This window comes from Nipponia nippon, unplaced genomic scaffold (genome assembly GCF_047370975.1).
Source record: "Nipponia nippon isolate SJK-2023a ecotype South Korea unplaced genomic scaffold, ASM4737097v1 scaffold_4, whole genome shotgun sequence".
NCBI classification, from domain to species: Eukaryota; Metazoa; Chordata; class Aves; order Pelecaniformes; family Threskiornithidae; genus Nipponia; species Nipponia nippon.
Window position 1 is genome coordinate 29,876,037 of NW_028262358.1, and position 15,058 is coordinate 29,891,094.

Below are 15,058 nucleotides of genomic sequence, written 5' to 3' on the forward strand. Positions count from 1 at the left end.
CCTAACAAACAAGAGCGGAACAAAACACCAATGAAAGTATTGATCCAAACCAGGAAACATTTAAAACTTCTGAATGCATTTATGTCTGTGTAGAGGTACTATACCTGTCTTTCAGCAAGCTTTCTTAAACTCAACTTGTTTAATAGCTATACAGTGTTTTAGAGAATTTTCTTTCAGTTCCACCTAATGGCAAAACACATTTCAAAAGTTACATTTTAGATAAGCTGAGAGCAAATATCTCTGACTGTCCAAATCTCCTTTCATTACATCTTTTAAAAATAGACAGTTACGTGGATAGGTTGATACAGGAATTTTCTAAGCATGACCTTCTCACGGGAACCTTCAATTAGAAGGTAAAATTTAGACTCTTCTTGTCATAATAGCTAGGTTGACAATGCCGTCATATCCCTTGGAGGCTTCCAGTGGAGGCGTAGGACCTGATCCAGCAAAGCACTTCAGCACAGATGCATGTCTGTATTCCCACTGGAACCACCAAAACTATTCACATGCATAAAGTTACATAGACATTTAAGTGCTTTCCTGGATCGGGCCTAATAGTTACAATATCGAAGCGTGAACATCAACTAACAGTCAGTTATACGGCTGAAGGGATGCAGCTCCTACGGCTGTGCCAGCAGGACAGCTGACCTGCGGAATTCCCACTAAAGCCGCAATTTTACTCCAGAAGTTTTCAAATTCAAAATAAAAGAGAGCACAACAGGGGAAAACGCAAGAGTTATCCACATTCTCTCTAAGCACAAATTCAGTCAAGATTAGCATCTACTGTCTCTTGTACAGGTAAAAATCACTTCTTTGTTACAGTACTAGAAGACTGCAATAGATCCATTTTTTTAGGGGACAATGAGGCTCCGCTCTGGCCATTTGATCCACGTGGCTGGTCTCTTACAATACAAGCAGAGTACTACTGAAATCATGAGGGCTCTGCAGAAGTACAAGGTCTGCTACCATGGACCAGACAGACAGTAAAACCTCATGGTCTTACACTTTCCCCTTAAAAATTAAATCAATACATTTCAAAAGTTTTCTTACATTAAACTATTTTACACTAACACAGGTATTGCCTAAAACTATTTGTTTACATGCTTAAAATAGATTTTAGGAATGGCTAGAAATCATGCATTTTTAGAAGACTGACAATGAAACAGATAATGCCTTCTCACTTCTAGAATTATTAAGGTATGCCTCACTTTTGCTCAAGCAAATACAAAACAAATTATATGATGGCATGCAGGGCAAAAACAGAAAATCAGATTTCTGAAAAGTAATCAGCAGGGCCAAACATGAAATGTTTGCGATACCATTCTTAAAATGTACTAGTCTAAGTAAAATGTGAAAAAAACTCCATCCAGTATTAAACAGGCTATTAAGATCAGGATGACATGGCCCTCTATTAGAAAATCACTACAAGAATTGCACACTCGATAGATGCAAAGGTTCAAGGCGTCAATTAAGAAGAAAACATTATTGCAATACTTGGAATGACAGTAACATATTGTGCTGCCATGCAGTAAATCCATGTAAAATTTTAAAGCTTGGGGGGACAGGGTGGCCTAGGTGGTCCTCTGACTTTAATGCAGATGAACTTTGCCTCCAAATGCAACGAGAAATAAAGAAGGTTACAGAAAGCATATTAACTGAATTCCTGGCAGAAAATGTCCTAATGACAAGACATTTCGTACGAAGGGCAATTTAACTGTTTGGTAGTCTCGATTCACTCCATACTTCAGTTATTTGACAAGACAAACCCACCAGAGAGTTTAAGTATTTTTGCCTGTCAGTGATGAAGTGCAATGACAGTGCGGTGGGCAAAAAGCCTCCATAAGAGTTGCTTGCACAACTCATGTCAGTCTCAGTGTCCGATCTTCACAGAAAATAAGGAATTATATTAAATGTTTTGTTTCCTAATGGCTAATGAGCAGATGTGCCCTCATTAACTTGCAAACATACCTAATTATCTGGCTACTCCTGTCTTAAAAAGATCAAATCTCTCTTAATTCCAAACTGACAAATTTAAAATCAAGACTATTTTCCTCACACATACACATGTCATAACTTTGTCTTTACTAGTACTTTCTACAGCAACTGATATCATTTTCCACAAGGATTAAAAAGGAAAGAGTTTCCACTCTGGAATACTGATAATAGTTTTGAAGCTAAATCTTTTCAGAGTAAAGACTGAAAAAAGTGCCCAATCTCAACAGTGAGAGGCAAAAACAATATAGCACACTTGCAACTGCACTCTAGCTGGTATCTATACAAGGGCTATGTCAGCTGCCCTTAGACAGAATTAGTGCTAACTTCTTAATTAGGCTACCTGCCTCCCTTCAGTAATGGAACAGATCTAAAGCAATCATTGTAGCCCAAATCAGACGTGCACACTATTTAGGGTGCAAGAGCAGCTAGAAATCTCATCAACTACAAAACAAAGTTTATCATAAAATAGCTTCAAGTATTGTGCCTGCTTCAGGGGCAGCCTGCCAGCTTCTGTGTTCAGACAATCACATATAGAAACATTCTCCTTTTGCATTGCTCTATGCAAGAGCCACACCATAAAACAAAAGCTTAATGGCTGTAGATAGGGAAAGAGTGAAAACGAACGTACAAAGTTCTGCCAAATGCAGCATGAGAGACTGCCAGGAATGATTATGGGTGGAAGAAGAAAAAAGAAATTTCAGTTTCTTTCAGTTACAGTGGCATTCAAATGCTGCTTGCCACTGCAAGCAGAAAAACATTTTTGGCCGAAAGTCCAAGGTGATGACATTCCTTCCTTTAAACACATGGGTCTTTATATAATGATAAAAATGTGTCCCAGTCAATAACTGTGACAGTTTAGCTACCTCATATGAGTGGGAGCATTTGTTTGTGTTTTGAAATAATGTGAAGCTTCCAGATGTGAAGGCAGTGGGTAGTTTTACAAATGTTTTACAAATAAATATATGGCAACCACAAGCTATTAGGCTATGATTAGTTCAACTTCAATTTTGTCATAAACAAGAACATTCTGTATTTTTATTATAAAACCTCAGTATTTTGTTCTTGCTGAGATATGCTACTGTAACATCCAAGTAACTCATCCCTCCTCCCATTTTAAATTAACCTTTGCACCTTAAAACTCTGGGTTGAAACTTCAATGTCAATGAAATAAAAAAATAATATATTAAGGTAACCACAGACTAACTCACAAATGCATATGTAATTACTGTCAATCTATCATACCAGGAAAGATATGGAAACATTACAACGTATTTAAATCCTTTTATAAAGCCTATTATTGCGTTCAAGATCAATTACTCTCCATAAGTATCTGCAATAATGTTTACTCAGTGATCGATTGTTCAGGTTTCCTGAGTCCTGGAAGCTTTCTATCCTGTTGACCTGAATTTCACCCTCCTTGCAAAGGATACAGTGAAACGTACAGTAGTCTTTTCATTAAGCATTCTTTCTCAGTAGGTCAGGATTTGTGACACAGTTTTGAATCCTCATATATCTTCTTGGTGGGTTTAAAGTATGCAATTTATTTTAAGCAACTGCTCAACAGCTGCATTTCATCCAAAATTCTTCTGTGGCAAGCAAGCAGGTTTTTGTTTTAAAAAGGTTACATTTTAGTTTACTTTTAACTCCATAAAACTGATAATCTGTTATTTGCCTAAGATTAATGAAATAATGAATGATAATGTTCTATGTATTTACTACAAAAATCTTTAAAAGAGATGGCTTGAATATAAAAAGGAAGTAAGAAATACATTTAAAGAGAAAACAAGTGACTATTACAATGCAGCTTTTTGAAACCAGTATTTTTTTCCTAGAAACACTCTCAAAAACACTTTTCTCAAGCAGTAGTAATTTCTGTATCACAGGATAGTAGCACTTTTTTTTAACCAAGGTGAGATGGGAGACATATAATCATTTAATTGAAGTCTCATGCGATTTTTCTGTCACAGAAATAAGTTAGTCTTACAGGATGGTATAAACTCAGAAAAATCTTTCCCCATCTGCTCAGCTTAAAAGGTAGACATCGTCAGTATGCTTTTTCACATTCAGACCGCTGGTACTAAATTTAACTGCATCACCATGCCATTGATTACTGTTTCTACTAAATGTAAAAAATTCCTTGAAGTTCTGTACTTACAAGAGTTATTCATTTATATTAACAACAAAAATTAACCTTTCCTAAGTGACCAATGTCCTTTTCTGTGCCTATAGTAAGAAAAGCAGCTTTAGTGAGTAACGCATCATACTGCTGTAATAAAAGCAAACCAACATGCCTCAAATTGAAGAGCATCCTTGTACTCATTGTTCCTCTGGCTCCACGCTTCAAAGCGGCAACAAAGCCTTCTAAGGAAAATACACAGACACACACACGCACAGAGTGACATCCAGAGGGAGGGAATTAAATAATTTTCGTAACTCTCTTATGCTAAGGGAAACGCTTTACCAGAGCCTGGACTAGTGCTCTGCTTCTGGAGATCATTTTTAGACAGAACTGGTGGAGTATTTTCAGTTTGTTGAGAAGCACAGCAAATGATGCTCTGTAAATAAAAGACCAAGTCCACCTGCTGAACTCAGATCCATCTGGGATATAAGAAATAGGTAAATGAGAGGAAGGCAAAGTGAACATCACATCTTTCCACAAGGCATGCAAAGATTACACATCAGTTGCAAACATTAACGTGCACAGAGAATGATAATCAGTTAAAAGCTATACACACATACACACACAACTCTATCAGCATAGCGAAAATACTGATCCAAAACAGCCAGGCAGAAGAGTTTTCACCTGGCTCAAAATAATCTCCTGTTTTAATTCTGTAACAAGGCAGAAGCCTAGGGGAATCTAAGTGAATCTAATCTTGATCTTGCAGATTACAGAAGATCAAACTCCTCTACTCCAGCCTACTACTACACTCTACAGCTTCAGAGAAAATACAGTGCCAATGAGCAGGATGTTAAGGATTATATGCCATCTCTCACACATGCCATGAAATTTGCACAGATTGGAAAATGTTAGATTCTTGTCTAGAACAACAAGAAAGTAAAGACTACAAACATCTCTAACACTTGTGTAACAACCCATTCAGCATCGTGCCACTGGTTTTGGGCAATTCAAGTCCTTTTTTCTCTCTCAAAATCCTGATGCAGACACACATGTCCATGCAAAACTGTAGCAGGCCCAGTCATTTCCAGACTATCTGCAGTTAGGGACTGTTTTTCAAAGTTTCCACAGATTCCCTATAACTTCTGTTTAAACTGTAGGGCCTAGCCCACACCTTGAGATGAGCTTCTGCTCATTAGTAGGAACTACATCCTATGGGGAGAGAAGGAACAAGCCCCTCTTTACCTATTACTGCTGTTCACCATCCATTTTGTTTCTAACCACTGCATCTTCTCCCTTCCAACAGTATAATTAAACTCCTTCTTAAACGCTACAGAATACAGCAGATGAAAGATGGAATACTATTTCATTTTGTACTGCTGTAATTGCACACAACCCAACTAAACAGGCTGGGAAAATGTTTTAATGCATGAGAGTTCAGCGCTTACTTTCCTTTCTTCTAAGTCTTTCTGAAAACTTGTGGAACTTGCACCAATCCTCTACGATTAGCTGTAGAAGGAAGTTTCCACTTAGAAAGCAGTGCGAATGGTTTAACCATAAGACTTCTGTCCAATAAAGTTTTTGAAAAATGACCTTCTTTCCTGAGTAGCCAGGGGGGAGCAGTGCTCTTTTAAGAAGATGAAGAAGTTAGCTCAAGTAGACATCAAGGCACTATGTCCCACACATCTAATCATCAAATTGTTTTACTTTCCTTAAGATAAAGTCAAAAGAAATTACATTTTTTCCAATCTTTACCTTCTACTTGCTGGCCAGTATGACAGCTCTGAACTGTACGTCTCTATCTTTAACAGCACCCCAGGGAATAAAACCCTGTAGCATGACAGTCTCAAAGTCCTAACAAGCCCCCAAAGCCTACAAGGCTTTCTTTTGCAAGGAAAAGTGCAAGTGGTGTGCTGAACTTTGAGTGTACAATAATCCAATGTATTCTGCCCTGTGGAGAGGAGACAAGCAGATGGGATTTGACAATGCTAAGGCAAGCTGTGCTGTGTGACCTTTTGCTCTCTCAGATTCTTCTTTATCCTCAGAAATCATCCTTTAGAATCAACACAGTTTCTATACTGGATCATACTTGTGCATGCAGCACGGCACGTGCGCTTGCCCTGTCAGTGTTCCAAGTCTTTGCAGAAAAGTAACTTTAGGGAATATTTTAGCTACATTCATTGCTTTCCTAACTGGGTGGCAAAAACGAGCATTTCTTGGAGTTGCTGCATTAGACAAGCCCAAGTATGTTGCTCTTGTTTCAGCATCTGAACCACAGAATTGCAAATTAAAACCCAAATGCATAGGATTGCACTAAGGTATGGAAATAAATCGGAGAGGCTTAGCATGAGATCTCTAACAAGTAATTACACAAATGTGATGTCTGAAAAGACATAACCCCCTTTCCCACCTCATCCTGTGTTTAAAAAATTCTACATATTCAAGTTTGTCTGCATTTTTATAAATCAATGCAATGAAGCACATTAGGTTTTTATATTGCTTTTTAAATAGTGAAAGAAAGAAGATATTGCTTATTTGTTAGAGCAGTCATCTCAAAATGAAAAGGTAATTCATCAATTTAATGAAATGAAGGCATTTCTCATTTAATATAACTGAGCATATATCGAAACCAGGGTAAAATCCCAGCATGACTACTGCCTCATAGTGATTCTCCACCATCAGGCCACTGTTTCACTAGAATTCAGCAGTTTCCTCTGGTTCTTAGAGTTATTATGCAACATTCATTTCATCGTGTTATCCACTTCAAGAGGTGGAAAGGTGGTAGAAGAAAAAAAATTCTGATGTGAGCAGGTGCCAAACAATTGGTACATCCTTTATCCTCCTTGTACTAAGGGCAACAACAAACCACCGCTAGCTGACCATACCTTAAAAAGTTTCCAGGCATCCAGGGAGTACATAAATTCCATATTTCTGTGTGCCAGGCCTTCAACACAAGTCATACGTGCTTACGCTTTCTATATACTTCACCTGTACCTCCACAGTCTTCCCACTTTGTCTAGCCAAACTTGTTCAAGCCAACAAGCATTTGCAACAACAAGGAACTATAGAAGTGGAGAACTGCTATCAGAGAAAAAACAGAAAGCGTGGCAGTGTCTATGCACTGACACCTGCACAGACTCATTTTATTTCTCATCCCACAAGCCTCATTTTCATTAGGAATACAGGTTCTGCACAACAAAATAAACCCTTGGGCAAAACTATATAGGACAGGATGGAGGTAAAACAAAGCAGATATCAACCTTCGGAAAACCATTTAATTCCAGAGTTCACAGGCCCAGTGACAGCAACTGAAAACAGGTCGACATTGACTGTCACAGAGTCCATCCATTTGAGGGAGGAATGCTTGTCACCACTGAGTTTAGCTTTTTTTCTTTTAGTCATGCAAAGAATACCACATCAAGACAGTCTTCTCAGCTCCTCTGACAATGAAAGCCAACTAATAGTAAGGAGAATTACTGGTAAACTTGCAAGGCAAAGTAACTGTTCACTGAGCACGGTTCTTACAACTGCTTCAAAGGGAAACTTGCATCCAGGCCTTCCATTAAAAAAAGGCACAAGCGAATCTCAACCACAGAAACCTAGAGTAATCCACAAGCTGTTATGGACAAGTTACACTGAAAAACTCCTGCTTGAAGTTGCCATGAATAAAAGTTAACCAAAGGTTAGATAGGAAGTGCTGCATGGATGGTAGCTCAGAAAAAAAAAAATAAGAAAAAACAACAAAAGAACAGGACAGCCAAGTAAGTATGAATTTGACAGCTTTACGAAAACTCCACCAAATTAAACATTTGACTTCTTCCCTAACAGAGTAGCCAGAAGACACATGCTGGGGCAGAAACAGAGCTGCAGTCACCCACCTGGCCTCGCAGCTCCTTCACTGCCTTCCACTAACTCTACAGCAGGCAGTCACAAGGCCTCGAGGGGGCACATATTAATGAGCTTCAGAAAGGTGATCAACATTTCCAGCTTGCTAAGCACTCTTTTTATGGGTCTGTTCTCCACTACAAAAATTCCACCCCAAAACTTCAGCCTGTCCTTAGGCACAGCTTTTGGAAAGGAGAATTCAAAGCAGCCTTGCATTCCCTTTTCTGTCAGGCTGCCACCCTACCTCAACTTCATCCAAAAACCCCTGTTACTGAACTCCAGTGGCTTGTTCTCTGGGCAGAACCCTCCTAATCTGCTGCAGCTGAACTTCCTCAGCCTACCAAGTAGGAAATCCTTTTATTGCTCTGGCCTATAAGCCTCTTATCTCCTAATTCTGCGAGGCTGAGAAATAGCTGTTCTGCTCATTAATCCTACAATGACTGTCAGAAGGGGATATATACCTTCTCACTCTACTCAAACACAAGTAACTAGGTTTCAAGTTCTTTACTATCTACTTAGTTGAGTCCCAGTCCGCGAGATTTCACAGGAATGGGAGTAGCAGTACAGAAGCTTCTGCACTTTTGTGAAATATTCAGATTTGGCACTATAAAAATTTTTAAGAACTTAGTTCAGTGCAAAGAATTGATATTAGGAGCTGATATTACCTAGTGCCAGAAAGAAGGTAGCCAGCTCTGGAGGACAATTCTAAAATTGGAGAGACCCTACTCTATTCTCTGCACTGTAGATACCAGCAAATTGTTTAAGAAATGAGCATGATTTTTTTTTTTTCCAAGCAAGTGCAATTTTGGCTAAAAGTGCTGTATGGATAACTATAAAGACTTTCCACTATAGTTTATACACACACCATTAGTTTATAATGAGACCTTTCTCAATTATTTATTATGAACCCATGTCATCTGTGACCTTCAAAAGACAGCTCTAAGGGAAAAAAAAGAAAACAAAACTAAACCAGTTGAGTTCTTGGGTTATCTAATGTTTAATTAGTACGCCCAACAAATGCTAAAGGTTGCTGGTTTTCCCCCTATATACAACACTTAGACAAGGAAAAATTAATAAGGTAATATTTTTATCAGGATTGATGTCTTCTATTTCTCTGTAAAGTGAAAACTTACTGCAAACAGTTGCTAAACAGCACTGCAAATATGACAGAGATCATATCACAAGATGTGAAAGTAAGTTCTCACATAATATGTATTATTTAATATTTTACATTTATGTACCTAATGGACAAACACAGGCCTACCTGTGTAATTCAAAAAACCCAAAACCCTTCTATAAAGTTTGTTTTGAGACAAATGTTAAAGTGGCAAACTGTGTTAAGATCACAGATATCTCACATCAGTTGTACCTTTTATTTTAACTATAAATGTCACACTTCATCATGCAGCTGTCAGCTTCCTTTAATGTACTAAATGCTATCATGTAAGCACGGAACCTGACATGATATAACAACAATTAAAATAAAAAGCAAGTCAGCTTTGACACCATGTCACTTTTCTGTTTGCTGCAAATTAAAGGAAAACCAAAAGTACAAAAGTAAAAGCTAGTCAAGAAAAAGTTTACAAAAAACCCCAAACATCAGTTAATGTTTCCCTCTAATGTTATGCCACATTTTTATGTTCAGCTTTAAAAAGAAAGTCCACAGTTTTAGCACAGCTAATTACAAATTGACACCAAAAGACGTCAAGAAGAAAGTCTAAAACTTCTAGAAAGACTATATTGCAATAAATATACTTCTAGCTGTCAGTTCCGTAACAGCTGACATCCATGGAACTAAGCAATTATTTCTCACTTTCTATCCTACCTTTTTTCAATTTCTATCTACTCTGTGGTACTGCTGCGGCACGTTAAAATTGCTGATGCTTTTCAAACCAGATCCAACAGCACTTAAGTCACACCTGAAGCAATTCCTAGTAATAATGGACAAATTATGAACTCTAGATAATTAATACTGAAATTGGTCATGTATTACAATAAATGAAAATCAAATTTGTATTTGATGCACAACACTAAATAAAAGTGTCGAACCGTTCAGAAATTAACTTTGGAAAAAAGGAAAATCATTTACGTCTGGAAAAGTATATTGTTAATAATTAGTTTTCCTCCTTTTCAGTGTTTTTCTGTTCATTTACATGAACTCTAAACCCACATTTAATATATCAGCAACATAAACTTTGGCCCAAGGGAAAGTTAGTGGCATCTGTCACAAATACAGAAATGTCACATGCCTAATATTCACTCTGGCCGTACCATGACACATTCAAAATCTGTGGCCCAGGGAAGAAATAATCACAACAGAGTTTGTTCACAGGCAGGGAGCAGAGAGTCAGGCAAAAAAAGCTAGAGGCCTGTCCTGCAAAGGGAAGGGCCGATACAGACATTTAAAGAATATTCCTGTAAAAACATTCACTAGAAACATCAAGTTAACACAAATCCCCTTTTCCCCTTTGAGAAAATATGGGGAAAGGGGAACACAGAGAATCCTAGAAAGTTTTACCCCCAAGATACCCCATAACTTCAGAACTGTTTTCTGCTGATCTACTTCTACACTTCCCTGAAGATTTCCAGGCCAGTAACCTGCTAAAGTAACGATAAAATAAAGAACAGTAGCATTTTGGCTGGAAAAGATTTATACATGAGTGTTACTGCATTTTCAAATATGCTTTATTAGATTGAGTATGACAGCAAATTGCAGGAAGACCAAGAAAATAAAAAACTGGGGTACATAAAAACAAATACAAAAAAGACACACAAAACCACAAAATGAAGTAATCCAAAATAATCTTAGACCTACCCTTACAGCTGTCTCCCAATAAACCAAATCCATGAGTAAAATTTGGACATCAACGAAGCTGCTAGGAATTTGATCTTTAAAGACTACTCTTTTACCACACAGTGAAAATTATAACAGTGACAGCACTTGTATATTTCTAAGAACTTGGGCTGTATTATACCTCAGTGACATTTATGCTGAAATAGATAATTTTTTTAAAAAACTAAAACCGAACAATATTTCTTGAGGCCTATATTTAGCTACATGAAGACTTCAAAGCGGTCACAGTGAAGGCAAAGAAAGTACCACCGCTATCCTTCAGGATGAATGCACACCTTTAAATTATCTGTTCTCTTCTTACACTTTTCCTAGCCCTTAAAATGCTTTATTATTGTTACAGACATCTGTGTACATACATGGGAAAACGGAAGAGAAGTCTAGCTCTTGTGGGCACGGACATGTCCAACTGAGAAAGTTTATGCAATTCATTGGTTATATTAATCCCCATAAATTCTCCTGTACTAGCCTATTGAAGGAATATGTCCACAAGGACCTTTACATTACAGGCCTTAGTAGAAGATGATGTCATTTACGTACCTAGGACTTCAAATGTGAAATGATAGCAGTAGTAAAGTTTAGAAACAAAACATCCAAAACCTTCACTTTTTATACTTTTGACTATTATTATACTTAATATTAAAAACAATACAGCCTGAGAACTGAGAATTGACGTCCATGTTGAAATGGTGATAAAATGAAACACACTTCATACCTGCACTTCTTAGGTTAGGGTCTAGATCTGGCATTTCCTTGGATGCTTCTGGACTGACACTGTAGATAGATGCTCCTGCTTCGCTGACAATGCTGAAAAATAAATGGCAAATAATCAAAAAACCACACAACTGAACAAGATAACTGAAAGACTTAGCAAGTGACTTAACTGAATATTCGGGGGTTTTTTAAAGCCTCATGTTTTAAAAACATTTTGAATCAACTGAAGACTTAGAAAAGTAAGACAGTACAGACAAAGGAAAAGATCTCCATTTAAGCCCAAACACCCCTCCCTGACCTGCAACATCAATTCTTTTTCAATTCTGGCCCTACTGTAAATACACACTGTGCCTGATATCAGCCCCTGTAATAATCTTACAATGGAAAACATGAACACAAAAAAAAATAATCAAGTGTTACGAGAAGTAAATAGGCAAACCAGCTTCCATAAACAAAACAAAAACCTACCTGACAATTTCATTAAAAACACTTAGATTCTAAAGTCTAACATCAATTAAACTATTGCATGAACCCAAGTCGTGAGTGCACACACGCTGTCTAACGCTAACTGCCTAAAATACTCAGAAAGAACCCAACGTGATACAGACCGAGCCACAGCGCTGCAGCTTGCTTCTCAGAGGCATTTAATACCGTCTTCTCGCCGCTCTCACTGCCATCCCCAAAGAAAAACACAGCCTGCGCGTCTTCAGTAACTTAAACTACAGTGCATGTATCTACCGTACACCTCAAACTCATTCAGTAATGATGATAAACTCACCAATTCAAATCACAACACATAATTAAAAAAACCTCAAGTGCTCTAGTTCCACTCAAGAGAAAACGGCAATCAAGTATTCACAGTGTAAGTTTATTTTCAGCTGTGAAATTTTGACACCACTGAATCAACAGTATATTTCTTCAAATAACTTCAACAGAACTTGAATTTCAGGCTGATAATTAAGGCATCGTACAGCTACTGCACTGGAGAGGAATACTGCCAGTTTCGGAACTATTTTTACTTTTACTGTTCCACTCTTAGAATAACCTTATCTTTGCCATAAGGAGGAAAACCACAATCCTTAAGAACCAGACCTTTCAGTAAAAATCATAAAACTTTGCTTTGTATTGTTTTAAAATTAGACTATAAATTTTCCTTTTAAGAACATTCAGTAGGCCAAACTTTTAAATAAAGAAACTGATACCTAGAAGTCCCTCCCTTTATAAAAAGCTGGAGAATAGCTCAAGAGATAAAACACATTCCCATTCAATGTTCCAAGCACGTTAACAGTAAATAGTGTAAAATGCAGATATAAAAGGTAAGAATTTCATAATTTCTTACTCCCCCCCCCCCCCCATCAAAACTGGAATTTAGTAGAGTGCTGTACACACAAGTCAGATTTTACAGTTACTCAAAACTCAAAAGCACATTTCAATATTACAGACAGACTGGATCTTTCAATAGATACAGAGAATAAAATCCTGTTCTTTCTTGTATTAGCATAACTCCAGACCCATTCAAACAACAGGTTTAACAGGGAAAAAGAAATTGCTCAGAGCAGCTGAACGAGGCAAATGAAAATGAAACTATTTACATGATCTTTTAAAAAGATTCAGTATTATGGACATTCCTTCACTATAAATGACATTCAGAAAACAGTCCCATAAGAGTTCAGAAACACGGTCATATCACAGAAACCTAACTGCTGAAAAATGAAGACGTTGACAGAAGCCTCATCAAACTGATTTTTCTGATGAATGGGTAGTTTAAAGAACAATGCAGCAGAATGTATTTCTTAACCTGTTCACACCTTATAAAGGCAGCATCTGGCAAGCGCTCCCTTTTTGGAAATGGCTTCCAAAAAAACCACACACGTTAACACATACTTCTAACAGCTTTTAACTAATCGCTCTTCAGTCTCTTTGTATTCTAACAGTTCCAAAACTTAACCTCTCATGCAATTTCTGAGTTTAATACATTGATACTGAACTTTGATAAAAAAATTTAAAAAATTAGTGCTTTGCACACATTTTTACAGTGCTGTACTATAAACCATATTACAGCATGCAGCTTATTGCTTGATCCCTCTCATTATTTTGTGCAGTGAAAAAAACAAAGTGGCATGGATGGGAATTTTAACACTCTTGACATTTTATTGATTCTCATTAATGGTACATTGAATTTTCAGAAGTGAGAGGAATGCAATAACACTATCATTCTATGGTAGTAAGTGACTCGTGCCAAATTTTAAGGTAGGTAGTACAAAAACTCCTTGCTAAAATGAGTAAATAAAATTAAACTCAGGATGGGAGAAAAACATTTGGAAAGAGCACATTTCCTTTCCTCAAGTGCAAGAACATTTATACCCCGAGGGGAGGAGGACAGAGGGAAGCCAAGTAAAAAAATTATCTCAAGCAGGAAAACAAGATATAAAAAGCACTTTCAGAAGCAGCATACACTGGATATTTGACATCCACTCAGATGGTTTTGTATACGCGTACAGTTTTTCTACGAAGTATTTGGCGTAGCAGACTTAGAAAAGGGGAGGAAGAATTTCTGCTCATGCAGAACCCCATACTGCCGCACCTAAGACAGTAAAACCCAGACGGTAAATAAATTTGTTACCCAGAGTAAACGTATAGGGCCACAAACTCCTAAGAAACCATCCTCTGGTTTGTTGAACCATAGTCAACCAAGATTTTACAGACCTATTAGTGGCTGTCATGTGGTTTTATTTAGTTTGCTTTTAGCTACAGTGAGGTGGTTACTAATGTGACACTGGCACATACAACGTTAAAACGTTTAGCTTAGTCACAATACTAAGATTACAAGCAAAATAGGTTTGGGGATTTTTGTCTGCAGTTGTTCTGGATATTCCTTTTTTACTAGACGAGAGACAGTTACTTTGGTTTAGAGACATTTTGTGTTTTGGTTTTGTTTTTTTTTTTTTTTTTTAAATCTAATAATCTTCTTTAAAAGGGTGATGCTATATAGGATAATTTACGTTAATTTATTGTTGTAAAATGCTCTGCGTCATGCTTTCAAAGAATATACATATTTTATGTCAGAGCATATTAAGGCAAAACCAAACTTGCTAAAATCCGTAGGCCACAGAAATTTACTCCAAACTACTGTGGTCCACACTCTTCTCCAGCCTCCCCTCTCCCCCCCCTTTTTTTTAAAGGATACAGTTTTTAAGAGAGTCAAAAGAAAGCCCTCATAAGAGTTGGTAAAAACTGTATCTAAAAATCTGTATATGTTCAGAACCAGAATTTGTTTCTACTTTGACTTTTTAAGCCACATAATGCATTAAAAAAGAAAACTGGACCCCCACCCCCTCATAAAATGAGATCCTTATTTCTGTGCATTCTTTAAGAGGAAAGATTCTTGTACCGACCAAAATCTTAACAGTTAAAACAACATTATTAAAAAGTTATTTTGCTATGTAAAGTCAAAATGTGGTAGGTAAATAAGCAAGTGGTCATGATCTGATATG

General features: G+C 37.2%; 1 protein-coding gene across 5 annotated transcripts in view; it reads right to left on the minus strand.

Annotated features, from left to right (window-relative positions):
• Positions 1-15,058, minus strand: part of SRBD1 (S1 RNA binding domain 1) — a 131,277-nt gene that overhangs the window by 56,720 nt on the left and 59,499 nt on the right. For all 5 annotated transcript variants that reach the window (XM_087775137.1, XM_087775133.1, XM_087775135.1 and 2 more), the window contains exon 17: positions 11,566-11,657. In XM_087775137.1, the coding sequence (XP_087631263.1) occupies positions 11,566-11,657 (92 nt within the window). The remainder of the gene's footprint in view (positions 1-11,565; positions 11,658-15,058) is intronic.